We start from the raw sequence: 27,274 nt of genomic DNA on the forward strand, positions 1-27,274 counted from the left end.
AACGCACTAATTTTCCCAATGATTTTCAGTGGGCATAAAACACACACAGATTTTCGATATTTGAGGGCCACTTAATCAAACTGCATTTTTACAAGCCTTCATACGGTAGCCAACATGAGGAAAATCCATAGTGCGTTCCAGAAGAAAAGAAATGGTAATTAAAGTAAAGATTAAATGAAAAGATTAAAATCAAGAACAGAAATATTTTTAAGTCAATTCTTATTGTCTCAGGAATCCAGTTAAAACCATTTTACACAATCATTCACACATTTATCTTGATGTCCATGCGGCACCGATCGTTTAATTCACCATGAATGACTTTTTCTCAACAGCAACCAAAATAGCAAAACGGACAGTAGTCGGATTCACGCAGTCTGTGTTAATCTGAAACGCTACACTGTTTGACGTGTGGCTGCTCAGGTTTACCGTTTTCAATAAGCACACAGCAATTGTTTTAAAGGCCACTTACTGCAGGGATAAAAAAAAAAAAAAACTCAAGGGCAACAGAATACATGTACATGCAGCATTGTTAGGACCTCAAGCAGTTTCACTTTGAATGATTCACATGCCGGCCATTTCCTGAGGGTCACATGCCTGATCACAAGAGACACTATGGTGATGCTGTCCGCTTTAGTCAAAACATCGTCAAATATTCATGAACATCAGGCAGCACGGTGCGATTGTGGTTTAGCACATCTGCCTCACAGTTCTGAGGTTCCAAGTTTGAGTCACGTTGTGTCGTGTGTTGCTTTGTGCGGGTTTTCTCTGGGTATTGCTGACATCCTCCGAAAGACGACAGGTTACATTTGTTTTTTTAATTATGGGGTGTGTAAACTTTGATTTTTAAAACGAACACATGATCCAATATTCTATTCAAAAAAATAAATAAATAAACAAAAAAAAAATGTCTAAATTGTTTTTGTTTTACTTATTATTTATATATATATATATTAACCAATTGTTTAATAAATACATATTAAATACCGGAACAGGCAATGTTTATGAATAAGGCCGGAGGGTCGAGGCCGGAACGGTACCAAGAACGCAACCGCAGGGCAGGGGACTGACCGTCAAAAAAAGGGTCAAGTGCCCAGCTCTGAGTATAGAAGTAAGCAAAAATGGAGGTTCGGCTTTAAAATAATTTGCTAATAGAAATATGCCAAACCGTGAATCAAGTTGATCAAGTATGGTTGGACGTTGAAAGAATAATCATAATGTTGATATTTGATATTCCATGGAGACATGACTACATGGAAAACAACGTGATTGGTCAGCCAAAGCGGTGACAACAGTTCACAACTGGAAGAGAAGCTGACTGGTCAATAAAAATCAGAGGCAGACCCAACCGCTGTGGTACCACTGCTGCCCACAACTGCTGCACGTCACAAAAGTCATCGCCTGGTCGTCGGGGCCTCCGCGGCGAACCCACGCCGGCAGGAAAAGCGCCCCGCGGTTCACTTGTGTCACCTTGCAGTCGGAGCCGCCGCAGCGCTTGCAGCGGAGCCGACGTGTGTCCGTCCCCTCGACCCCACGAGGAAGCTGGCGCTCGCTAACTCCGCGAGACGAGTACTCCTCTCTTAGTCGCCGCAGCTCGGCGCAGGCCATCTCCTCCGCTGACATGCGGGCGAAGGCCTCCGGCGTCAGGGAGCCGCTCATCAGGCCCTGGTGGAGATGGTCGTTTTTCGGATTCTTCAAGTTGGCCACCTTGCTTCTCACACAGGCTTTGTATTTGACCGGATTGCATTTGTGGATGCGGCAGATGTGCTGCTCAACCTGTGCGGCCACCTCCGTGGCCTTGTCCAGGTCGTGCGGTTCAGGACGGAGGGCGGCGACGAGGAGCTGAACACATTTGGCCCTCAGAGAGGCTGTTGTGTCATCTGCACCCAAGGAAGCGCAGGAGACTTCTTGCTCTGCAGGAGCACTACTAGAAACTTCTGCCATTCAGTGGTGGGAAGTAACAAAGTACAAATACTTTGTTTATGTACTTAAGTAGAATTTTCAGGTAACTGTACTTGAAATATTTTTGGACTTTTTATTTTTAACTCTACTTCTACAGGAGTCTTACTCTTACACAAATATCTGTATTTCTACTTAAGTCCAGAGTGTGAGTACTTTTTCCAGTTGTGTGAATTCCCATCATGTGCTGCCTCTTCCATTCTTCATCAGCCTGTACAGAACTTTGGCAATATCCATGTTCTCAAGGTGCTCCACTCCGCTGTGACGTCACACCTGTTAAGGTCACCGAACAGTGTCAATATGTCATTAGAGAGTGTGAGCAATTTTCCAACGCAACAACAACTGCATAAATTTGAGCCAACATATTTGCACAAAAAATATACACACTGAAAATTCCATGGAACTAATATTCACATATATATTCTGCATAATTTTCTTTCTCCAGTAATTACAATTTGCACTATACATGACCTACTGTAGTACACTGTACATATAGTTAACATACTTGATCCACTTCATAATTCCACCAATATAACAATGCAATTAATCTACTTTATACAACAATGCATAAATTACCCACAAAAAACATCATTTATCTATAGTGTGAATAAAAAAATAATATCCAGAACATCAGACTTAGATTTATTAATGTGTGTTTTGCTAGTCGATTTTGACCATGACTGTTGTGCAATGAATAGTATCAAACCAATCAGAGGAAGGAAAATGCTGACCTTATTGTGGACCTACAAGATGTGAGGCGAACAGGAAATTGGATTGTTTAAATAAACAGTTCCATTGCTTATATAGTTGAAATGGGTCAGCGTTAATTCTGAAGATGAGACTGACATGGCAACACATCAGGTCCGAAATTGAACAGATTTCTTCCAATAGAAAGACGATGAAATTAAGAGAATAGACCATCTCTCTCTCTTTCTTTTTTTTAATAAGTATTGTGTGTAGATATCGTGCAACGATAAGTGTTTACCTGAACTCCTTTGTGCTGATCGTAAACGTCAACAAACAGTATTATTGTCCGCACGATAGCGGCCATGTTGGACACAAATATGGGCACTACATAAATGAGCCGCAAGGTGGTGGTGTCGCCGGTAAGAGCCTCCCAGAAGACAGGTTCTTCTTCTTTTTTGGCCCTCGATTGGTAAATAGCCTGTATGTGCAATTCACGCCTCCTACCGGTGTGAAGTATGAATTATACCAACTATTAATAATCGATTATCCATCTTCCGTTTATCCCGGTCGGGTCGGGTGACTAATACAGTATGATACAAATAGAATTCTAAAAGCGATGTGTCTTTAACGTCTACCGAAGTTATTTTCTTTTAACATACTTGTACTTTTCTTCAAGTATATTGTCGCGACTTTGTCAATAGTTCAAGGGTTCTGTGTTTTCCTCTTTTCTGTGGAGGCTGTGAAGGCAGCGGGGGAGCGACGGGAGTGAACGTTATGTTGTTGTCGTTGTGTTTTTGTTTTCTGATCGGCGTGGTTGCGGCCAACAGCAGCCGTTTTTGGCTTAATAATAAAAGCGTTCGCTGATGGACAAATTGGTCTGATTTATTATACAACGTTACAATATGTTTCAGGTGCTTACAAGACTGCTTGCTTGTTTTGCTACTATGAGTCTCAGAAATAATTAACGTATACAGCAGAAATTAGGAAGTGTTGATTGCGTGACCCACTCCATGGATTAATCAAATGTGTAATAAAGAAAATGATGATGATGATGATTATTATTATTGCCATATTCGTTGCTTGGGTATTTGCAGTATTTTAGATAAGACTGCAGTGAGAGTGGACTCGCAGCAACACGCTGTCTTCATATACAGTCACACAACCCCCAAGTCGGAATTTTGGAGCTGATGGTATCTCAGCACAAGATTGGGCAAGTCTTTCAGCTTTTGTCAAAATTCTACCCTGTGAAGAATTTAATGCAATTTCTGATTTTAGTGCAGAGAGCTGAAATTTGCAATTTTTTTAGAATCCCTAAAAGCTGTTTAGATGATCTAATTTTTTTAAAGGTTTGTGACAAGACAGAAAAGAACTAAAATAAAAAACAAACGAATACATAATATTTTTCACAAATCTAAATATACATTTTTTTATATATTATTACACAATCACTACCAAATGACATGATGAATTATAATACACTCATTATGTAGTGTATCAAACTGCTGTGATATGTATAACGTTTGTGCAAAATCATTCTGTTGCATGTTAAAGCTTGAACAAAATTATAGCCATTAAGATACTGAAATGTAAGTAATTTTAGAGTTACATGCTGCTACATTCTCCAAATACAGCAAAATACTCTCTCAAGCCACTAGACTTTCCCAAATGTTTTCATAGCATATGCAATAAAGATCAGCCAAGCTATTATGTAACCTGAGGTATGACATCACCATCTATATTTTATAATAGAATGAAGCTCTTTGGACTTATGCACAAAAGGCCCCTGAAGAGAAACTGACGGCTTGTGTCTTCATGAAATATGCTCCAAGCCGAAGCTTTTAAAACGCCACACTGAAGCCCTTGGCTGCAGTAATGCTCAACTGTTCCCCCCCTAATGCAAGCACTTTAAGATATACGGGAATGTTCAATGGTCTGTCTCCTGGTTGATGCGCAGAAGGCAATTTGTGGAGAGTCACTTATGAAAGGCGGGGCTACCTTTGGCATTTGGTGAGGACGCAGAGGGTCAAGTGAGAAACAGTCATCCTTTAAGCGGCACAAACAATCACCCCCAGCTAGCCTCCCTATTGGTGATCGCACAAGTCTGGAATTCACCTCGGCTCTTATCAAATAATTTCACTGCAGGCCCTTGAGCATGCTCTGTAGGAATGGCATTTTACCAGCATGCGGTCTGCCATGACGGCTCTGCTCCAAAAGGTGGCGCTCTGCACTGTGTTGACTGCTTTGGAGTCTTGCTGTATCACTTCCTGCTTGTGCTGGCCCCGCCCCTTGCTGGACCACGCCACATAAACACAAAGAGAGAGAAAGGGAGAAGGGGGTGGGATGACATAGTGTAGATACAAAAAAAGAATCTCATAAAAGTAGTTCCGATTCAACTCGCTTACTTACGTTACGTAAAAGTAAACAAGTACAAGTACAGACACTGAAATGTACTGTATTTGTTTGTAAACACATTATACATGCTTGAAAATAATTGCTGTGCAAAGACAGAGAACTGTGTTGCACTCAATGGATGAGGTTTGCTGGAGGGGGGGGCCACAATTTTTCATCAGTGCGACTGGGGGGGCCACATAGGACCATACACTTCCTAACCGGCTGCATGACAAAAATGCTGTTTTAAAAAATGTGTTCTGCTATTTCATTTTTGTAATATCTTTTTAAATGCATGTAAAAATAAGCCACTATTTAACAATGAAACAGCAAAGGGTTTGAAGCAAACAACAAAATAACCTCAAATTCAATTTTTTTTTCCAGTTAAAGTGCACACTTGCATAAAAAATACCATTCAAGGATGGCACAAAACCGCTGAAGAAGAAACCAACATTAACTTTAAATAACTCATTTTGTATAAAAATCAAGTCACCCAAAATTTTAATATTATATTGAGAACCTAAGTTTGCTCTCCATATCATTCCTAATGAGGCAAAAAATATCAGGCCTACTCATGTTGAAGTAGGGCAGTAAAAGAGCCAGTGTAAGCACAACTAAGACGTCTGCCATCTAGTGGTGATTGGTGATTTCACAACTTAATTTTTTTTTTTATTATTTCAATATTTTTGCATGCTTTGAATTTTCCCTGTGTTTTCCAGGACCCCCCCCTGTTTTTTTTTTTTTTAAGAAATGTACAGTATATTGAATGTTCATCAGCATATTTTGTAGAAATTCTTGTTTGTATAAAATAATAATAATAATAAAAATGATGATGATAAAGAAATCGTAACAGCCTCCAGTTACCGAGCCCTGAAAGAGAGAGAGATTAAAGTTTTTTTTTGGTTTGTTTTTTTTTTTAAACCATTGCGGTTGTCCTAAAATGCTGTCCAGTGACACACTTTGGCGTCTGGCATGAAAACTTAGATGCCATTGTTTGCATCAGCGGTTCTGTGATGCAATAAGCCTGTTAGCTTGCTAGCTAGCCAGTCGCTAGCGCCTCTCGACGCCGCGTGGAAAGCCCCTCGCTAGAGATGCATAAGAAAGACGCCAGCTAAATCAATCATTATGAGTACAAAGTTTAAAAAAAGTCCACAACAGTTTCATTTCCTGTAGCTGCACATGAGAGAAAGGACCGAGAACAGAAATCTCCAATGACCAGAATGAGGACGCCACGACCTCAGATGTCAATGGCCGAGACACTGAAATTCGCAACGTGCAAGATGTCACTCACGTTCGCGACAAGCTGAGTTTGAAAGCAAACAAGCAACTCTGACAGCCGATAGTTTGGATACTTTAGCGGGTAATGCGTTCAGAATGACCGGTTCAATTCAATTCTGTCCCATTTACTCGTTTCTTTTGCTTTGCTTTACTCCATTTTAGCGCACTCGGGATGCTGTTCAACAGAGGAACGCATTGTCTTTGCAGTCAGTGCAAAATGGAGGTTCACATTGAATCTGTGCTTAATATCATTTGACAACCGCGTTAGTGTGTGTGTGTGTGTGTGTATATTGCCGCTCGCCCACCCATCACCAAGTCACACACACACACACACACAATGACCTTGAGTGTGAGCCCATATGACGGCAGGAACTCTTTTCCTTGTATTTTGGCCCTGAAGGTTGATCTGTTTTGACTGACGCTCCTGCCGTGTGTCGTTGTTTCCCACTTTGAGGGTGTGATCGGCTAGACCTTGTCATGGTCACGCCACGATCCCGCGGCCAGGAAACATCTTGACACACACACACACACACGCCACAAGCACCAGCGGCTCTTCGACGGAGATGACCCGTGGTCCAGATGCTGTCGTGATGCTGCAAGATGTTGTTGTTAGTTGCTGAATTTATTCCTGCAGTCAAATAATTCACTGTGCATGTTTACTTCCTTCAGTTGGACAAATAATTATTGACATAAAGCAGATCTAAACTTCTCCCATTAATCCTCCCACGCACACACAGAGCAACTGGACGTATGCTCGGCCTAATGGGTTATAAATAGCCACATCCTGCTGGATCGGTCATGAAGTTTTTTTGTATTTTTTTTTGGAGGAGGGGGGGGGCGTTGGGGAGCTGGGGGGGGCGGATATGTTATGCTTCAGTTTGGGTCTCAGCTTTGAGTATGTTTCACCACCAAACTTAGAAAAAGTTTGAAGCACTGGAGCCAGCCGATTTAATCCAATGATATTTGCAATTAAAAAAAAAAAATGACTTGCCGTTCTTTGTCTCTTGTAAAGTTACACAAATAGTAAAAGAGAAGTAATAGTAAAACGGTCACGTTTTGTCAGCAGTTCTCATCTTTATTGTTGTATCGGTTGATATTAGCGCTTTTAAAATCGGTACAAATCTGCTTATTTTTTTGCTGGATTTTTTTGTTTTGTATTTACACATTGCAACACAAGACAAATACTTAAATTAAGACTAAAAGAAAGTACTGTAAAACAGTAAAGAAAAGCTTCTGCCTGTAATCCATATCTTCGTTGTAAGTGCTAAGGGACCAAAATTGTGATTATTTATTTCATTATATATTAATTTTAATTAATGGACAATTAATTAGTTATCACAAAAACTCTCCCATCATTGCTACTGAAAAGTTAGGTGACTTCAAGTCAAAAATAAAACCGTCTAGTTTGATGCCCAACCTCATAAATTGTAAACTGCTGTGATCACACACAGTTAAAAATTAAATTTTCACATAAGGAATGAAGGTGCTGAGTGTAAGGCTGCCCAATTTCAAAACAAACACGCCACTCGGTTTTGTGGCCTGCTTCACATCTCCTCCTGTGTCTCGAACCGCCTCGCTCTCCACCACTCTGGTCATTTCCGTTGCGTGACTAAGTTTGAATTCCAGACATCCCATAGTTCAGATTCCTTGCACCTGCAGCGTGAGGCGACACTTTCAACACCACCAGTCGGCAAGTCAGATCGCTAAAGGGAGATCAGTGAAGAGAAATACAAAATGCAAGAGCGACACGACAGGATGGGGAGAATTAATATGAGCATGCACACGTTGCAGATGTTGATGCACACCCTGGCAAATTCCTTCCTGGTCGTGTGGCAAATCATCAAAAGCAGACCGAAAGCAGGTCGCCACCTCACCTTTACGATGTCTGGCTAATCAATATGTCTGCAAACTTGACAAGTTCTTGCTTCACTTCTCTTGCATCGTCTTGACTCATTTTGATCAAATTCTCGCGTCAAGGCGACATAGTGTACATTCCTGGCCACAATGTTTGGCACAATGGGACCAAATTTCAAATACACGTTTTCCGGCAAACTATGAGCATCAAAGGTAAGGGACAGGAATTTTTCTCTTGGATGGCCAGGTGCACGTGCGTAGGGGCGTGCCTATAAAGGGGCAGTCACAATAAGCAGCAGCGCGGAAAATAAATGATTGATTTTTTTAAAACAGAGGCTTGAAGCTCCCAATTGACGTTCAATGTCAAACTACACATCAAACTAAGAGAACGACACGCGAATGTAAAACTATTAAATCGTGCCTTTGCCCAAGGAAAGTAAGCGGAACTCAATGCTACCAAACAATGCAAAACAATCATAGCATGCTAATGGTTCGCGTCGATGGTCATGTTTTTAGAAGCAACAAATATTTGAACACAAATGGTGGCGCAGCACACGTGGACAGATAATATAACAATACTCATAGGCATATATTCTTTATACTCTTTAAAAATGTACTATTTAATAATAGCTAATAGCTTTTTACTGATTCACTTATAATTGTAGAAGAAGAAGTTGCATACTTCTTATTTTATTATATATAGTTATTTTCATATGCATTTTTTGTTGCTGGGGAGTTATTACAATGGGGAACAATTTGTGATAGGATTTTTTTTTGAGTTAGGAGAGTGATTACGGAATGAATGAAACTTGTATCTTAAGTCACTACTCAATTTTTATTGTTGTTATTGTCAACATTAGAAATGGGCGAGTACCAAAATTAGGTAACGGGCTGACTACTCATGAATGATGCCGATACCCGCCATGGATACTCAAGGCAAAAAAAAAAGATTTTATGTATCAAAAATACTTGTGGTTTTGCAACACAGTGTTGGTATCGGGAAGTACCAAAATTAATACTCCTACTGTGTCTATCAATATTGAGCTTTTTTTTTTATTTTTTTTTTAAATACAGCTCAGTGAGCGAACCTTATGCTGATGTATGTGCACATGCACTCACACATACACGTAATACAGAGCACACTCTGTTCTGAAAAAAAAGGGAGTCAAAAAACCGTTTCAGCTGTGTCTGTGGAGGATCAAACACAAGCTCAAGTGGGAAGATCATAAGACACCACGCAGGTCATGAACTTTTTTTTTACACACATTAAAGTCTTTTGGACGCTTGATTGGACAGAGCATACCAATTTCTCACCGACTACACTAGAGGAGCATGAACACAAGTTCTGCATTGACGCTTGATCCTGAAGTCAAGAGGAAGCACCTGGCAGGAGAGCCACGGCGCGCTCTTTGCAGCTTCCACGTCAGCTGTGGATTCCCATTTTGGGGCATTTATTGCTCTTCTAAACTAGGACCCAAACACAAGCAGCTCTCACGTTTCGTTGCGTGTGCGCTGAGACACAAGGCAGCTGTGGCCAGCGGCGAATACCACACGAGGGACACAAGCCCCCTGCTGGTGATGTTATGTAACTACAACTGTGTGAAAGAAGACAAAGGGAGGAGAATGATGTCATGTGTGTGCTTTTTTTTTTTGTGAGTCATTTTATTTGGTTCAGGACAAATTTGACCTCTTTTGACTTTGGGCAGTAGTAAGTAACAAATACTCGAAATGTCACTTTTTTACGGAGAAATTTGATAACTTCTAAAGTGAGCCAAAACACGCCAAAATTAAGATATTTAAAATTGTCATTCTTTTGTCAAGATGCCGCGATGTTTGTGTACACTTTGGATGTTTCGGGTGTCTACTAGAATGGATTTTAGATTTATGGGGAACCTCGAAACAGTAAAAGCATACTGAACAGAAGAAACAGAGGTCAAAGGGTGCCTTGAGTAGGTGCGAGTTCTGCACCAGCAAAGAAAGCACCTGCAAAAAAAAAAAAAAAATCTTCCATTTTGATTGAGGATTAATTACCAAGTTATTAATTTAAGAACATGCTATTAATTAATTAGTGTTGCAGCAGAGACAAGAGGAAGGAAGTCAGGGAGGAAGGAAGAAAGGAAGGAAGGAAGGAAGGAAGTTGGCAGACAGGGGCAAATCTCTACTGCTGCCAAAGTTTTCAAAGCTTGTGCTTTTGAAAGCGGGGGAATAATATCTGGAGGTCACAGGATCGGTCATCTTGAGGCCTAAAGTCTTGTAAAGTAAATAATCATCAACTCCTTCCTGACACGCCGGCCTCACTGGACTGATTGATGGAGGTTCAGCATTCGGATCCATCTTTCTGTGGATTTTTAAAAAAATATTTTTTTCTGTAGGATAACTGGTAGGATAACAGATAGATGGATGGATTTGGGATTATTTTGGGAGGGGGGGGCAAATAGAATGAAAACGATTAAACAATTTGTGCCTCCGAATTAATTAATTACAGCTCCTTCTGAAGCGTTCGACTTGGCCACCAGGAGGCAGTATGATACACGTGCACACAAATGAGTTTTGCGTGGGTGCGAAATGACTCAGTCAGCTGCCGTAATATTTGCAATAATCTTAGCAAAGGATAAAGAATATATGCCTGTAAGTGTCGGTACGTAAATTGCCTGTCTACATGTGCTTTTGCGTCGTTTGTATTCAAATATCCATTATAACACGGTCACGTAGATGCTATTCGTTAACCTTTATCTTTACTTTCCGGGCAAACTCCAGAAAGAGTCCAGAAGCCCGAACATCAGAATTGTGAAGCAGAGGGGCAAAGCACTCCAACACCGTACTGCCGTCCGACTAAACAAGCAACAGGAAACACAACAGACACTTCTTGTCTACGCCGCGCTTGTGATTAGTCACAAATAGCTACCCCCGCTGTTATCAAGCTCAGGTCACGCTTCCTGTCTTTTTGCTGCTTCAGCTTGCACCATTATTTTTTTTTTAACCAGTGCAAAGTGGTTTCTTACATGAAAATTAATATTCGAGGATAATGTGAAACTGCTGAATGAGAAACTATCATGAAGTACAAGAACAAATTTTAGATGTTTTTTTGACAAAAAGTTTAATATTGCTGAGGTACATAAATATTTGGCCTACAGGACTCACGTTGTAGTATAGAGAAGTATAAGTCGCAGTGTAAGCGCAACTAAGAAACATCTGCCATCTAGTGCTGATTGGTGATATTACAACTTAAAACTAGAGTTAAAATTATTTATTCATATTACAACATATTTTTTCATATTTAGGATTTTTGCCGTGTTTTTCCAGGATTTTTTTCCCCTGCCGCTTTGTTGTGGAAAACGTATATTCAATGTTTATCATTGTTCTTTTAAGATTTTGGGCGATTTATAAAAATGAAATTTATTTTATCCAAAAAATATAAAATAAATAAAAACATTTTCCATCAAACAAATTTGTTGTGAGGTTGAAAGTAAGCCTGCTAAAAGCTCACAAAGAACAGCATCAGCAAAAAAAAACAAAAAAAAAAAAAACAACCCCTACATGTTTAACAAACCATGAACACAGAAGGAAGGTATGTCCAATAAACCCATTTTATGACGTGTTGTGCTCTGAAGAGCAACATTATAAAGCTGTGATTATTAATGAAGGGTTAAAAGGAGCAGTTGGATGCCGACAATCGGGTCCGTCCTCGCCTCAGCGAACAACCCTCCCACATTCCTGAAACAATGACGACTCCGCAGCAAAATGAGCGATGCTTAAGCTCAGGGCCAAACAACGGAGGAAAAAAAAAAAAAAAAAAAAACAACCCTCAATGTGGTAACATGGCGTCCTTGTAATGGGCAGGTTATCAGGCCCGTTTCAGTGCAACAGAGGAAGGGACGGCCCACATTCTTTGGCACTGAGCTCATGCAGCAACACGATTATGCCGTCCGTCTCCAAAACCCAAAAAAGGCCGCATGTGCAATTGCACCTTTCCAGCAAAACGAATCGCTCGCAGCCCAGCGTTTAGTGTTGACGAATATGTCGAGGACACGCCTCCGAGGAGCGCTCATGCGTCTTCGTCACCTGCCACGGTTCATTCATCACATCACCACGCTGCATGCATGCACACGAGCAGAATAACCAACAAAGGATTCTAATGAGCAGGAATGCCCACGTATCAGTTGGACAGCTGCCGCAGCAGGGGGACCTCCTGGTGATGCCCCCAGGAAGATTCCCCAGGCTTCACTTCAAAGGCCCAACAGTGGCCAGACTGGCTTTCGCCAGTGGTGGCAAGTAACAAAAGAACAGATACTTTGTTATTACATAACTTCACTTTTTGTTTATTTGATGGCTTTTTGTTTTGATTCCCTTCATTTGAAAACAGATGTTTGTACTTTCTGCTATTTACTTCAAAATAGTCTCTTTTAAATGTCCGCAGATGATCGCATGACATAGAGGGAAAGTCAACTCCAGATGAGATTTTGGTTGATTGCGGAAATGAAAGATGGGGACTGAAAAGGTGAAGTAAAAAAAAAAAAAAAAGGAATGTGAATCAGATAGCACTGACAATGATGTAACAAAATTCAGAGATGTGAGAAAGTTTGTACCGAATATAAAAGTTGATTTTTTTTTTTAACTTGAAAATTTTCTTCATTCTGTCAATTCTCCGCCTTATCTGGCCAAAAAACTTACAAGTAAATCAAGATTTTTGTGTCGTTATCCTTTGCTAATTTAGCATTTTCAGTTCACTCAACAAGCTAACACTAGCTAGCTTAGCATCCTCCAAGTATGTAAATTAATCACATCGTGAAAGGTATTTTCTTAACCTTATCTTATTTTTTTTTTGTGCCAAGTAATCAAAACATGTATGATATGCATGTTTCCATTCATGGCCTTATTTAAAAGAATTGTTTGACGAAGCTTGTTTCCATGAGTGATTCTTTGTGAATGTGTCCTATGCCAGCCTAAAATCACAAACCTCTCAATCTTCCTATTATCTCTTTTTTTTTTTTTGTTAGTCAACTCTGTAATCAACGCTGTAATCATTGACAATTTTAAATTTTTAGTCAACTCAGAATGTTAGCAAAGCTTTGTAAACACATTTCGATAACAGCTGAGCTGCTTCTCAGTAACAAGTTAACAAAACAGGTTAAAATTCATTTTATTTTGTACACTTTATTATTTTTTTTTTTACACTCAAGATTTATTTAGTTATTTATTTGACACATTATATTGTACTTTTACCGCCTCTGCCTTCTCTTGACAACAGCGTCCCTACGGCAAATGTTGCACGACGGTCCAATCTAACGAACATACGACGCGTCTGATGCAGGAGCAGTTGGACAGAATCCCATCTGTTGCGGTGGCCTGCCTCTGATGTCTGAGGAATGCACAACAACAGACATTGGCTCATGTCAGGAATGTTCACAATTACAGCTTGATCCACCTCCTGTGCGCGCGTGCGTGATTTTGTGCGTACGCGTTGCGCAAAACAGAGGGAAAAGCGAGCGTCCGCCTCTGGATGGGTGCAGGGATTACATAAAACGACGCCCGATTGGCTCCTTCTAAGCATGACAACCGCCGCATCCTGGTGGATTATGGGTAATCATAATGGGAGGCTGCAGTGTCCACGGGGTCTATCGAAATTAATACTCCTGCTAAATAGCACAGTCCAGCTTTTGAAGCAAAACTAAGCTGTGTTTGTGCAGCCAATTTTAAGCTCTAAGCCAAGATCAAATATGATGTCGGGCTATTTTCATGATAAATCTATCTGATAATAGACGACACAAGCCCAGCCCCGCCACGACGGGTTGCAGTTACCTCACTGGAGCCAAAACAACCTTGGTTTATTTTCTGTTATCTTAAATGATGTCAGCTATCAGCGACACATGCCCGGTGAAACACAAGCTGAATGCGAGGCCAAAACATCTCCCTTGAGTCTGAGGCATGAACACAGTTCGGCTCGTTTGAGTCCGAGCCATCGATTCCCGGAGCCATCTGACGCATTATGGCGCCAAAGTCAGTTTCCGTGACAACGGTGTCGATAAATGACGAGTTTTATCTCAGACTGCGGTCTCTATTCGTCAAACGGTGCCGTTTCCTAGTCGGCATGAAAGCAACGGACCTGTCTGCAAGGAGATCGCTTTTACTTGTGACCTTTTTGCTCATGCTTTAATCTCGAGCTTTCAATTCCTCCGGGTAATTGTGTACGGACGCTTTAACCCTCAGACATTCGCATGCCATGCCAGCGCACACACACACACACACACACACACACACCAAAACTTTGAGGTGTTTTTCGCTGCAGGAAAGAGCCTGTGTGAGGAACTGTAGCGCTCTTTGTTCTATTGTGTGGCTACATTCTGAAGCCGTCCAGTCAAAATAAATAATGGCCAACAGATCAATGCAAGAGTTTGTGTACCTAAAATTTTGCAGATTAGACTCACGGATACTTCCTGGAAAAAAAAAAAAATCTCTTATCAAGCAATTGTGAAGCATCATAATAGCTGACTCAAAAACAATACTGTGCTCCCGTTGCTATTTCGTGTAAGGTGGGCCGTTAATTCAATGAACAGGAAAACGGATAATCAGAATAATTCACGTAGAAGCTGCTGTCAACCACTGCTCACGGCTAGATATTCACATTCAGATTTCACATCGCTTGGATACACCAAAGAAATCCACCCTGCTCGGCCCACGCAGGCTTGCCGGGCTGCTGCCATTCTTTTTCTTTCAGGAAAGTGACATGTGTGTGTGTGTGTGTGGCCTGGATGGGAGTCAGTGTCACACAAATATTGCTAATTCCAGCACAAGCTCTGAAAACAGCAGGAAGCAACCAAGCAACAACAACAACATCTAAAAGATGGCCTTGAGGTTGCTAAATGAACCCATCTGGGAGACAACCTGACAGCTACATAAACGCGAGTCTGACATAACTTTTTTTTTTTTTTTTTACCGGACCCGCGCCCATTAATGTGAAATATCTCCATTGTATCAACATTTAAGTCATTAGCAGACTAATCTGTCAGTGTTTGAACATTTGTGTGTGTTATGCCAGCCAGCTAAGTGGAGTCCTCTAAGAGCCAATTTTGTTTTGTTGATTCAGCTTTTTTTGGTCAAGGACCATGTGCAGAAATTATTGAACTCAAGAATAGAAATGCATCAACCTCTCTCTCGCTCTACCAACTTTGCAGTTAAATTCCTTCTGCAGTCCAAGTGCAGTCTTCTGAGCTTTAAAATAAGAGTAGAGAAGTAAAGTTGAAAGAGACGAGAGACTTTAAATAGCATATAAACATACAAAAATTACATTATTTACCTAAATATAGAATGATTTAAAGAGTTAAGTGTCCTGATAAATTACATTGCTCAGACATGCATGCTGTCAAGCGATTAAATGTTTTTTTTTCCAAGTAATTAATCGGAACATTTTCCGTAATTGATTGTTGTGATTAATTGAATTCTTAAGTCTCTCTCTCTCTCTCTCTCTCTCTCTCTCTCTCTCTCTCTCTCTCTCTCTCTCTCTCTCTCTCTCTCTCTCTCTCTCTCTCTCTCTCAGAAACTTTTATCACCAATTATCACTCTCTTCCATATCCACTGCACTTGCGAAACTGGCCCGCTGACAGATGAGCACTCATTGCTGTCAGAGACACGCATTAGCATGACCCTCCCACTCAAAGCAATATGGAAAATAAAATAATGTCTTCTGAGCCCCGGTTCGCCTATTTTCTGGCCTCAAGCCCAGCCTTTGCACTCCAACCATTTTCATCCCTGTGGCAGCGCTCCTGTTGCTGAGCTCTACAATGACACAGATTCACAAATCCATTTTGCAGCATTGTCCACTCAACACGCTATTCGATTCTCTTCTAATGGCTCCGGCTCGACTACAAGCTCCAGTGTCTGGCGGATGTAGGAATGCACGTTCCGTACATCAGCCCGTTGTTCCCCTGATCAGATGCTGCTGGGAATCACAATGTGTGGAAACTTGCGGTTTGACTCGAGCACTATCTAATCACATCACCCTGTTAGTTTGGCGGAATGTAAATCGCTTCAGGCCACATCCCTTCTGCACTGTTTTGACACATTCGCTCAGCCTCATGAAGAGCAGGACAATCAACATTGGGGTTGAATTTTCATGATAAGATGCCATCTGCAATTATTCACCGAAAATCCGACCTATTTGCCGTCTAATAGAAAACTTCTGCTCTGGGGTCAAGGAACTAAGTTGAAGTAAGGGGAGGAACTTTACTCACCTGTTTAATCAAGAAATCGTGCTTTGACATTTTGTGGCATTTATCTGCAATAATCAAGCTTTTTAGGGGTGAGGCATCAATACTTGAGGACTTTCACTATTTGCGGCAGGATCAGGTGCATATCCCTGGCAAATATCAGGGAAAAACGACAACCTTGACAGGTGAACCACATTTGACCTTTCACCTTTCAACTGCTACAGTACTTCCGATTCGCTAACTAAATTCACAAGATACACATTTTTCCAAGGTTGGCTACTTCAATGCCTTTCTGTGACTCTTCCAGTCCTTCTTTTTCGCTTTTGCAGCCTTCTGGTGCCGCTGACGGCACAGTCGTCACTTTCTTTTACGAAATTCCTGTTTGATCAATTCTTATGTGTCGTCTTGGAGTCACATTGGTAAAAAAAAAATGTGAGCAGTGTGATGAAGTGGATTGTTCGAATACTAATTGAACCAGGAAATGTAGACAGTAATTCCTTGCCACTTTGTGATTTACGTTTAGCGGCTGCAGTGTTTTGTGTAGTTTTCCAAAATATTTAACCAAGAAAAAAAAAAAAAAAAGAAAAGACAAAATACAGCGATATTCCGGAATGATATATTATATTTTGGATACGAATTGAGTTTTAGGCTTCGTACACACCCTCAAGCACTCATACAAGGCGCATGATTGGTTCCTGGCTGCGAGAGCAACCAATGAGAGCACGAATGGGTCAATCTATCAGCTGATTGGCAGTTAAAAATAAAAATGCAAAAATAATAATAATACATTTTTTTTGCAGTTTTTCACTTTTCACGGGGGGTTCCGGTTCCCAGTTAACCACGAAAAACGAGGGATTACTAAATTCATTCAATGTTCACACAATTATCGCGAATCTTTCTGTTTCCAGAAAGTAAAATTAAGATGACCTTTAAAGCTTAAAAGGCATTTTTGCTTCAATGAGAAATTTCAAGCTGAAACCAAAATATTCCGAACTTTGTCGCGTATAATAAACCTGTTCATGGAGAACGATGATCATTTAGCTCTTGTTGGAGCAAGTGCACATATGAGATGGTGTCATGCCTCCCGGTGCAAAATGCAAAGTTGTCATGCACCGAAGAGACGAAGAAAGCAAGAAGGGTGAGCTGTGTCAATCATCAAAGAGAAGTAGAGCAACAGTTCAAACTCGAGGCAAATGTCAAGCTAAAGACCGGCAATCCACCGAAGAGCCCACTTGCAGGACCGACGACTGCACTGAAACAAAGAATTTTGGCCCCCAGTGAAACTCCAAACGCATCAAAAGACATTGAAGCAAATCAGGACCACACACGCGCTCAGAAACACGTTGGAGAGGTGCTGGGCGAGACTCTGGGAGATTTGTTATGGAAAGAAAGCAATTGTTTCTGGGAACTTGCCCCGCTGACCTTTGAGACAGAGAAGAGGGCGGCGCGAGGGGGTGAGGATTCTTTTTTTGGGATAGTCACAGCCATTCTTTCTTAACCAGTCAGTTTTCCGCAGCTACTCCTCTACTAAACTATACAAAGTTTCTCGGACTGGAAGACTTCACCTGAAATTATCCAGAGCCTCATTTAACGGAGTGGAAAACGCAAAGAACAGGGACATTTCTTTGTAGGACATTGTGCTCACCTGGCCGATGCAAGAAGAGTTCACCTTCTATTGTTTGCAAATTGGCAGGCCTTCTCACACAGCGGACATTCCCACCACTCCCACATCAGATATCCCGCCTACGTACAAAGTCGACAAAGTCCGAGAAACATCCGAATGTTGATGTGTTGCGTAAGAGATGGGATGAAACCTTAGTTACACCCCTTGCCAATGTAAACAGACCCTTTCTTGCCGAGGCTTGTATTAGTTATCCTCATCTCGTTTTGCTTCGTTTAAAGCGCTAAAAACAAATTATTGCTGTGGGACAAGTAAGAATATTTCATCGACAATTTGCAGCACAAAGGTTTTTGTACCTGGCGGGTAACATCTTTTTTCGATTTATTTTTTTATTTATTTTTTTAACTCATTCAATACCAGCCGGGGGGGGGGGAAATAAATAAATAAAAAAGACATCTTTGACGTATTTATCCGTCAATGGTATTAAACTAGTTAAACTGTAAGAACCAGCTATGTCAGAAAAGTTCCAGGACTCATGACACAAGATGAATTTTAAACTCATATTACAAGTTTTATGATCAACTGTCACATTTACAAAGAGATCCTGCAGAGTTTCCGTTGTTCGGTGTGAGAGAAGAGGCCAGAGTTGTGACAGAAGAACCTGGGCTTTTCCCCATTCTGATTTAGTTTTTTTCTTTGTAACTTTCCTTTCCAATTCAAGAAATTCTAAAAATACCTACGAAAGGTAGTTTAATGGTCCGACATTTATGTATCTTAAGCACAGATACCGGAAAAATCTTAAGTACGATCGCAAAGTATTTGTACAAGATTGCGTCGCACTACTGCATTTGTCTGCCTGCATTTGCTTCTTCAATTTTCATTCAATCTTTGTGTTTGTGGTCAAAGGAGCAGATCTGGCCAGTCCGACCCGAGGGCGGAACTGTCCAGCCCTCCAGACGCCCATTTTTAGGGCGGGGGGCATTATATAGACAGTAACAATTTCGCGGCCGGAGTTTGAGGGGCTGACCGGCAAAAAAGGGTCAAGTGCCCAGCTCTGCAAATGAGGTTTCACCGTTTAATAAAGATGTGAGTTGTTGGGCAATATTCCTCTTAACTCCTCCACGCTGTGACGGCGACACGATGCCCAAGCGTGCCTTGCCATGAAGCGGCCTCTGCACACTCATTACATCCATTCTTGTCTCTGAGCCCATCTTGGCGCCGTGCCTACGCCGGGGCACAAAATGGCGCGCGGGAACAATTGTGGCGTGGGGGGAGTGGGGTCCTTTGCCAGATTTCCAGACAAAGATGGCGTGTTGATGCCCAACCGCTACTTGAGTCCAATTTGAATTGGGATGCTGCAGATGGAGGGGCGGCGAGGGAATGTCGGCACACGTCAGCCTGAAGCCTTTATACCAGGCCGGGGGGGGCCTCGGCGTAGAAAAAGACACAGAGACCGTCTGTCTTCAGTGGCAAAGACAGCGGGGCATTCAGGCATGTGGGACTCTATTCACAAAGTGACAGTTGAAATCTTTTCAGTCTCTGGCGCAACTTGTGACTAGTTGTGAATTGATCCTCAACACAAAGAAGCGTGCATGCTTCACGTCGCCACATCATTGTGTAACCTCTTCACGTTTTTGGCTCTTTTCCACTGACCGCTGCCCCCGAAGGCCCTTAACTCATGAATTCAAACTTCAGGATAACATTATTTGATACTCCCATGAAGGAGAGGAGGCAAAATTTTGAACCCCAAAACAGGAAGCTCCCTTATTTCCTCGTACAGCTGCAGAAACTGCTGCAACGGCGCTCAAATTCTTAAGTAGGTTTGTGTCCGCATCTACTTTTACTCTCTTCATTCTAAAAAACATACTTGCACTTTTTACTCTTTGCAAAATGCTCCAGTGAAACCAAACTGTAACCTCCATCATCCATTCGTTATCTGAACCGCTTCCCGGGCGACACGAGGGTCAGGGGTGTGCGGGAGCCTATCCCAGCTGACAACGGGCAGTAGGCGGGGCACACCCTGAACTGGTTGCCAGCCAATCGCGGGGTACGCAGAGACAAACAACCATCCGTGCTCACAATCACACCGAGGAACAATTTAGAGTGTTCAATCAAACAACCACGCATGTTTTGGGAATGTGGGAGGAAACCGGAGTACCCGGAGAAAACCCACGCAGGCACAGGGAGAATATGCAAACTCCACACGGGAAGGCCGGAGCCGGAATCGTACCTTAAACCTCCGAACTGTGAGTCGTTGAATATGTTTGCTGGAAGCAAAGAAGCACCATGGTGGCGACATCCCACTTTGGAGCTGATTTTCTTCAACGTTTCTAAATCAAACCAGGGGAGATTATAAATGGTTTGAAAAAGTCGCCAGTCATGGCACGAAACCTTCACGTTTCGGCAAGGGTGCAAAACAACGTCCGAAAAACCCTACTAGAACTTCGGACATGTATTTGAGGTAATTAGATTAACGATGGCAGGTGTGTGGGGTGTGCACACTTGTGCAACCACCTTATTTCACTTGTGTACATTTACTTTTGTTCATTAAAAAGACAACAACACAAAAAAACGACAATATGTTATGTATTAATCGGTCACATTACATCACAACTACTGAATTTATCACAAATGCTAAAGCGATGCAAAAATGCAGAGTTACCCGAAAGCATCGAGTCAACTCCCCGTAACTCCTCCTTATGACGAATACTCAAGTGTGTGTGCAGCCATGTGAACTTGAGACTTCCGTTTAGGGTCTGTTTATCTCTGCTGTTTGGGTGTTATACAAGTAATCGACTGCTGTGAGTCACGGACATCCACGTAGTGGCATAAATAAGTAACTCGACCCGGAACATGCGCGGTCATAAAAAGTTGCACATCAGCTTTTCCTTTGAATGAACACATTAAAACGCATGAACCGGATACTGTGCGTCATTTTGGTCCACTTGACATGGTGAGCTTGCCTATGTGTTGCCATGGAGACAGCGCACGACTAGATGTGTTTGTTTGTTCCAAAAGTATTTTAACGTTTTATGAATGTGGCCTAAAAGATTTTAAGCGACTCAATGATGTCCTTTAAAAGGATTCTCAAGTCAAATATTTATCGTTTCAATTGACAACCGCTTCCCAAAGGTATTGACTTCAAAGCAAGTCACAATGTTCAACTTGTTTTTCCAATTCTGCTCCTTCACTAAGAAGTGAAACGGGTGACATTTGAAAATGTACAACTGATTCTGAAAGCATTTTAAGGGATGTTGCAGTCCCGATACGGCGCGAGAGGAAGTCCAGCCAGACTTCTCCTTTTGAACAAAGTTCACAAAGTTTTTTTATTGATGTAAAAAAAACAAAAATAGCTCTGGGGTCACCGAAATGCAGTGACATTTGGTACCTGAGCCTTCAGTGGGGATTCACGCGACTTCATCAACCACATCAGGTTACAATTTTAGAAATCTTCAATATTGTACAAGCCCGGAATATTACGGAACACAACTGTGCCACGAAAATCATCTGGAAACAGTTCAGAAAAAAATATTTATTTAATAACATGACAAAAAATAAGACCGACTCTTCCCTTTCTTGTATGTAAACGTGAATAATGTCGGTCATTTTCTCTCATTTTCTAATTACTGAGAATCCTCAGTTATATTTATTATAATTAATTCACGTCTGATTTTTTTCTATACATACATGACTTTGTATGCATCTGTGGTGGTTTGTAAAGTGGTCTTCATGTGAAATTGAGTGGATTAATCCGTTCCAGAAATTCTCACATGAACCAAATTGTACATAAAGACAAATTATCAAAATAAAAAACGCACAAGTACCAGAACAGTTTCATGGCACGATTTGGCCCAGCCGTGGCGACACATTCAAACTATTTTGTTCTTTTAAAAAAAAAATAAAAATTAGGCGTTACTGTTAATAAGCCACCACATTTCCAAAAAAAAAAAAAAAGTGCGGTGAAGCTATGTTATTAATATAATAATACTGCTATCATTATTCTGCTTTTATTTTGAAGGAGTGATTTTTGACAGGATCTGCTTCACAGATGTTCCCCGAGTGTTGCAAAGCAGTCCGGGAGAGTTATATTGCCTTGCGTTGCTAATAAAACCTAGCATTGCACAATATGCCTTAACATCTCTTCAACCTTTGATACACAACTTGGGAAATGTTTCTTACAAATATATAATGAGCACAAAACTGAATTTAGACAAAAGAGCAGACAAAAGCCGAGGCGCACCCGTATATATTTCGCTACTTACAGTGTAGCATTTATTTGTTAGCAGCTTATCAACTGTTAACTTCCACCACTACGAATAGTGACCCGGACCCTTTCTGTACATCATCTTGAGAGGTTTACCGCCCAAGTTCCCCTGAGCCTCACCTGCCCGCCGAACAGAATCGTCCGCGATGCTGCCATTCGCTATAAGCTAGTGGCCAATGCTAGCTAGCTAATCTTCTGCTAACAAGATGCCTCAGAAAGAGCAGGGTCGTTTGAACAGTATCTTTTCAGCCAGAGGTTGTTATTTAGGCTCTACAGAAAAATGGTATGACAAGGGTTCACTGTACTCCACCATAACATTTGTGTTTCGCCAAAACGGGAAATGGGAGGGTATGGAATTCCCTCAGACAAAACAACATTTGGTCCAGGATTCAGCGTCTGTTGTGATGTCCTTGACTATCAAGCCAGAAAAAAAAATAAAATAAAAAATCCCCTTAATCCAACAAATGCAACTGATCAACACATGACTCATTTCAGTGGACACTGTGTGCATTTTACATTCCAACATTGCACAATGATGCTTTTGAGCAACACTGCAAGTCTCATGTCATACAAGTCATATACAGCGAGCCTTCACACAAAGAACAGTTTGGGGTGGGGCGATGGAAGTCAAAACATTCCCCATACCCCCAGGCTTAAAACATGAACTGATGGTTACACAAAAAAAAAAAAAAAAAAAATCCTGCAAGTTATGAAAAAGAGGAGAGGAAATTGAAAGGACACATACGGTACAAATATCATCTGCCCAAGTAATTCATGCGCTCTTGTCTGTCTTGATTTATATCAGTGCTTCTCAAATAGTGGGGCGGGGGGGGGACGGTGCGATGCTGACGGGGGCGCATGTGACCCTGGGGAACATGCTTCTTTTCCTGCCGTACGACAATAATGTGTAATTGCACCTCCACTCCAGTAGGTGGCAGTGGCGCTCTCATTGACGATTGTGCGCAGCGAGTATTAACTCTACGATGTCGGTTTATTAACTTTACGGTGTCGGAAATGCTATTATTTATAGTTGTGGCGTAGAGTGGGTGGTTAGGGGGGCGGGGGGGGGGGGGGCAATCACAGTCAGGGAGTCCAAAACTCGCCAGCTAACCTTCTCTGAAAATTCTGGCTACAATCAGGACAACAGCATCAAATCTCCACCAGCCCATCAGACACATTGTGTTGTCAGTGCGGCAGTATTGATTCTGAGCATTGCTGCGGCGAATGCATTTGCTCTCATGGGTGGCGATGGAAAGTGTGGGGGGGGGGTTTAGGGGGGGCTGTTATCTCATTTAAACAACATTGATCTGAGCCCCACCTGGGACCGCTGGAATTGAGCCCCTCCGGGGGTAATCAGCGTGAGCTACAGAATGGAGCTGCCATGACGTCCTTGAATCTATTTCGTAGAACGCTTGTTGCCGTTCGAGTCGTGGTCATAGTTGGAGCCTCTGTAAATCATGTATTTTTAAGGGTTATGTTATACAAACCCCGCCCCCCCCCCAGCTCATAATAAAGCGAACGACGCTACTTCCTGACTCCTTATTCACTCCAAACGGCATTCAGCCGTTAACTCATGTGTACAAACACGAGGGGAGGAGTACACTTTACGAGTTGGCAGAGCGTTTCAAGAATCAGGATGATTCTGCAATTTGTGGTCAGTTTAACAAGCGTTTGGCTGTCTGTGACGTGTAATGTAATTAGCAATCCTGCAGAAACAAAGCAGCAGAGAAGAATTCATGCATGTCTCTCTAGGAAACGAGCCAAGCTATAAAATTCAACATTACTCAGCAGCTCTGGTTAAGTGTATACACTCGAGGGCTTTGATCGCCGTGTAATACGCTCTGACGATATTTTTCACAGCACGTTGGCTCACTGGTGTCTATTTAGAACTTGTCATTTTATCTGCGCGTGCCAGCAGGAAGCCTCATTTGAGGAGGGAAACTTCCACCGTGACACAAACACGACGGTTTCTGCAGCTGTACATTTTTCCATTTTGTTTGGTGGCATGCAGGGCCAAACGCTGCTACAGGATGGGATGGTTGCCATGGAGACACACAGCAGAATCTATGCGCGTCTCCTCCCGCAAGTGATGGAGATGATCGAGTGTGGAAAAACACAAAGAGCACTCTATAATGCTTTAACGTTCAATCCATGACTGGAATTGACGCCAAGAGATTGTTGTGATGTTTAAGATGCTCTGAGCATGACCGAGACATTGTCGATTTAACCTCGTGCCTGTTTGGACAAGAAAAGCACAAAAACAGATGGCCGGATTATAATCTGTCATCTATACCGGGGAAATACCTGCGAGCAGACAACTGAGCCGCATGTGGCGCATTCGTAATCTCACGAGTATTTGAACCACGATGGCAGCAGCTGGGCCGTCTTGCCAGGGAGACAAAGATGTGACTCAGCAACAGCTGTTGCCATGGGTTACCATCCCCCAATAGCATTGAGTCTTGCATGACTTGTGCCACGATATTAGAGGTATTCAAACTTTTGGGATCAAGGGACACCAACAAAGACAGAAAGACTGCCATACGGACAAACAGACAGATTGATTGTCAGAATTTAGCCAAATTCTGTTTTATTCAATTCAAGTTTTAGCTATCGTCGCAAGATGACGTGCACTATAAGCAAGTTTTCCGATCATATTTATCCATTTCACATTGTTTTGACTTTGAGGGGCGAAAACATTATCCAAATGCAGTTTTTTTTTTCGAAATTCCCACTTTATATATATATATATATATATATATTAGTGCTGTCAAAATTAAAGCGTTAACTCAGGAGATTAATTTTAACATTTTTAATGCAGTTAAATATGTTAACTCAGTTGAATCCGTTTTATTTACTTAAAAATAAACTAATAAAAATAAAATAATTTGCAAAACCTGTACTATATTAGCTGTAGCACATAATCACAGAACAAAACATTTTGCTCAAGTGACCACAGGGCCAAACACTGCTCAAGTGGTGCTTGTGGGCAGAACTAAATGTACTGTATGAGTTTTGAGAATTGTTTCTAAGAAACATTCCAGTAAAGATGACTCAATTTGGATCGTATTCAAGGATCAAAGTAAGCTAATAGAACAGTCTTTGAATTAAAATATACTTCATATTTGGGCTGATAGAAGCTTCACAAAAAAATAGTCCTTGAAAAACGTGATTAATCACAATTAATTATGTAACATTTTTTATTTGCGCATGTGCGCGCATGTATGTGTATAAAACACAGAATATAATTCTGAATATATTATTAAAGTAGAGTAAAAAATGAATTCATCTCTCCTCAAACCTAAACTGAGAGGAATAATTGGTTTAGTGTGTTCGATTTATTCGCCTCCTTATTATGTACATAGGTTCTCTTTTTTTTTTTAATGCTAGATCATGATTCGTTGCAAATGATTTCACAAACCCACCACACTAGTTGGAGCACCACTGAGCTACGTGACCTTGGGCCTCTATGAACCCAAACAAACGAGATGGAAGGCGTTAATCTGGCCAAACCTTTGCTTGGCAGCCCACTTCACCCCCCCCCCCCCCCCCCCCCCCACAACCGGCCCCTCCTAAATACAGATTAATACCTTATTAAGAGAAACTGATTTAACAGCAATCCACTTAGCCCGGCATGGAGGACAACATCAGACGAGGAAAAGTGTGCACGCTTACCGGTGCTCGCGCGCACCGAACCTGGGCGTCGCTTTTCCGACGTTGTCCGCCACAAACGACGGTAGCAGCACAAGTGGCCTCGGCTAATTTATGTTATCGGCTGCCAATTCCATGCTAATGACATTAAGGCTTTGTCGGCGGCGGCTAATTTGGGACGATGGAAGTTTAGGAGGCGGAGCAAATCTCCCACTGAGGCTCCACTTTGTACTCTGGGTCACGTCGTCCCATAAGCCACCGCGGCGACTCGTCTTAGCATGTTTGGGGAATGTGACAACATGTCATGTACATATGCGCACACATCTGATTAGTTTTGAAAACCGAAGTGCTTGAAATTATTGTACAATTTATTTGAAAAAAAAAAAAAAGAATATTTGGTCGTCAATATCTCATCGTTATCAAATATGAAGATAATTTGCGTTTGAGCCAATGAGAACTCGAGTAAGCTAACTCCATTTTTGTCATTTTTAAATCAAGTGTAGAAATAAATGGAGAAAATGCTTTCAGAGGAATCCTGGTTCAAATCAAGGTTCCATTTTTTTTTTTATTTTGTTTGTTAGTTTGTTTTTTGCATAAAGGTGGCTCAGAGCAATACAACATCTCAGCGTGAAGCTAAGAGATTGGTAGACGTCTCCGACATCAACTATTGCTTTAGCTTGGATGCTAATGCACTTGGATGTTGGTATATTTGAATATTACTGAATTTATCACATGAAATATTAATAGATTTGACTGTTGATTTAGACCACTTTTCTTTCAAATCTCAGGCGGTTTCTATGGCAACCTAGATGATAATGATTGTGATCCAACTCATGAAACTAACACAGAACATCACAGCACTTTCACTGTCGATACCTGTCACTCAAAATTATTATATTTGACCAAACAACACAACTTCTGAGAACAATAATGGATGGCCCGATTTTTGTAAAGAAAGACTGCAGCTAAACCCGGATTTAGACAAATATTCCTCTCAAAAGCTTTTTCTTGATTAATTTCTACATTTATTTGAGTTAACTTAATTAAAAATGTCAAAAGTGGAGTTGGCCCAATCTTGTTCTCATTGACTCAGTTGCTGATTGTCTTTTCCACTGATCGAGAAGTAATCATTGCCATAAAATCGACCAAAATATAACCCCCCCCCACGGATTTTATTGCAACCGTAAAGTTTAAATCACTGTTGTGCAAGATCAGTAAACTTACTCTTGTTGTCTCAGTGGCAAGAAACATGAGGCCGACGCACAAATTTGATTTTAATTTGTCCATTGGCGCAATATTTTCCTTTATGAACAATTCCCGAGGCGTCACTAAACGGCTGCTGACGACAGCAAAAAGACGCAAAGTGTGAGGAGT

At 41.4% G+C, this 27,274-nt stretch overlaps 1 protein-coding gene across 7 annotated transcripts; it reads right to left on the minus strand.

Annotated features, from left to right (window-relative positions):
- Positions 1-1,321: 1,321 nt before the first annotated feature.
- Positions 1,322-26,069, minus strand: tceanc (transcription elongation factor A N-terminal and central domain containing). 7 transcript variants are annotated; one of them, XM_088291897.1, is made up of 4 exons: positions 25,925-26,069; positions 4,821-4,932; positions 2,113-2,229; positions 1,322-1,934 (listed from the first exon to the last, which is right to left on the minus strand). In XM_088291897.1, exons 3-4 carry the CDS (start codon positions 2,138-2,140, stop codon positions 1,330-1,332), a joined length of 633 nt encoding a protein of 210 aa, XP_088148023.1. In that variant the 5' UTR covers positions 2,141-2,229; positions 4,821-4,932; positions 25,925-26,069; the 3' UTR covers positions 1,322-1,329. The 7 variants fall into 7 exon arrangements, with proteins under 7 accessions (XP_088148023.1, XP_088148024.1, XP_088148025.1 ...); XM_088291898.1 differs by having other exon boundaries at positions 25,840-26,051; XM_088291899.1 differs by lacking the exon at positions 25,925-26,069 and adding an exon at positions 24,557-24,654.
- Between the last annotated feature and the right edge of the window lie 1,205 nt (positions 26,070-27,274).

Source organism: Idiotropiscis lumnitzeri, chromosome 3 (assembly GCF_059441095.1).
Source record: "Idiotropiscis lumnitzeri isolate Australia: NSW breed Sydney's pygmy pipehorse chromosome 3, RoL_Ilum_1.0, whole genome shotgun sequence".
NCBI classification, from domain to species: Eukaryota; Metazoa; Chordata; class Actinopteri; order Syngnathiformes; family Syngnathidae; genus Idiotropiscis; species Idiotropiscis lumnitzeri.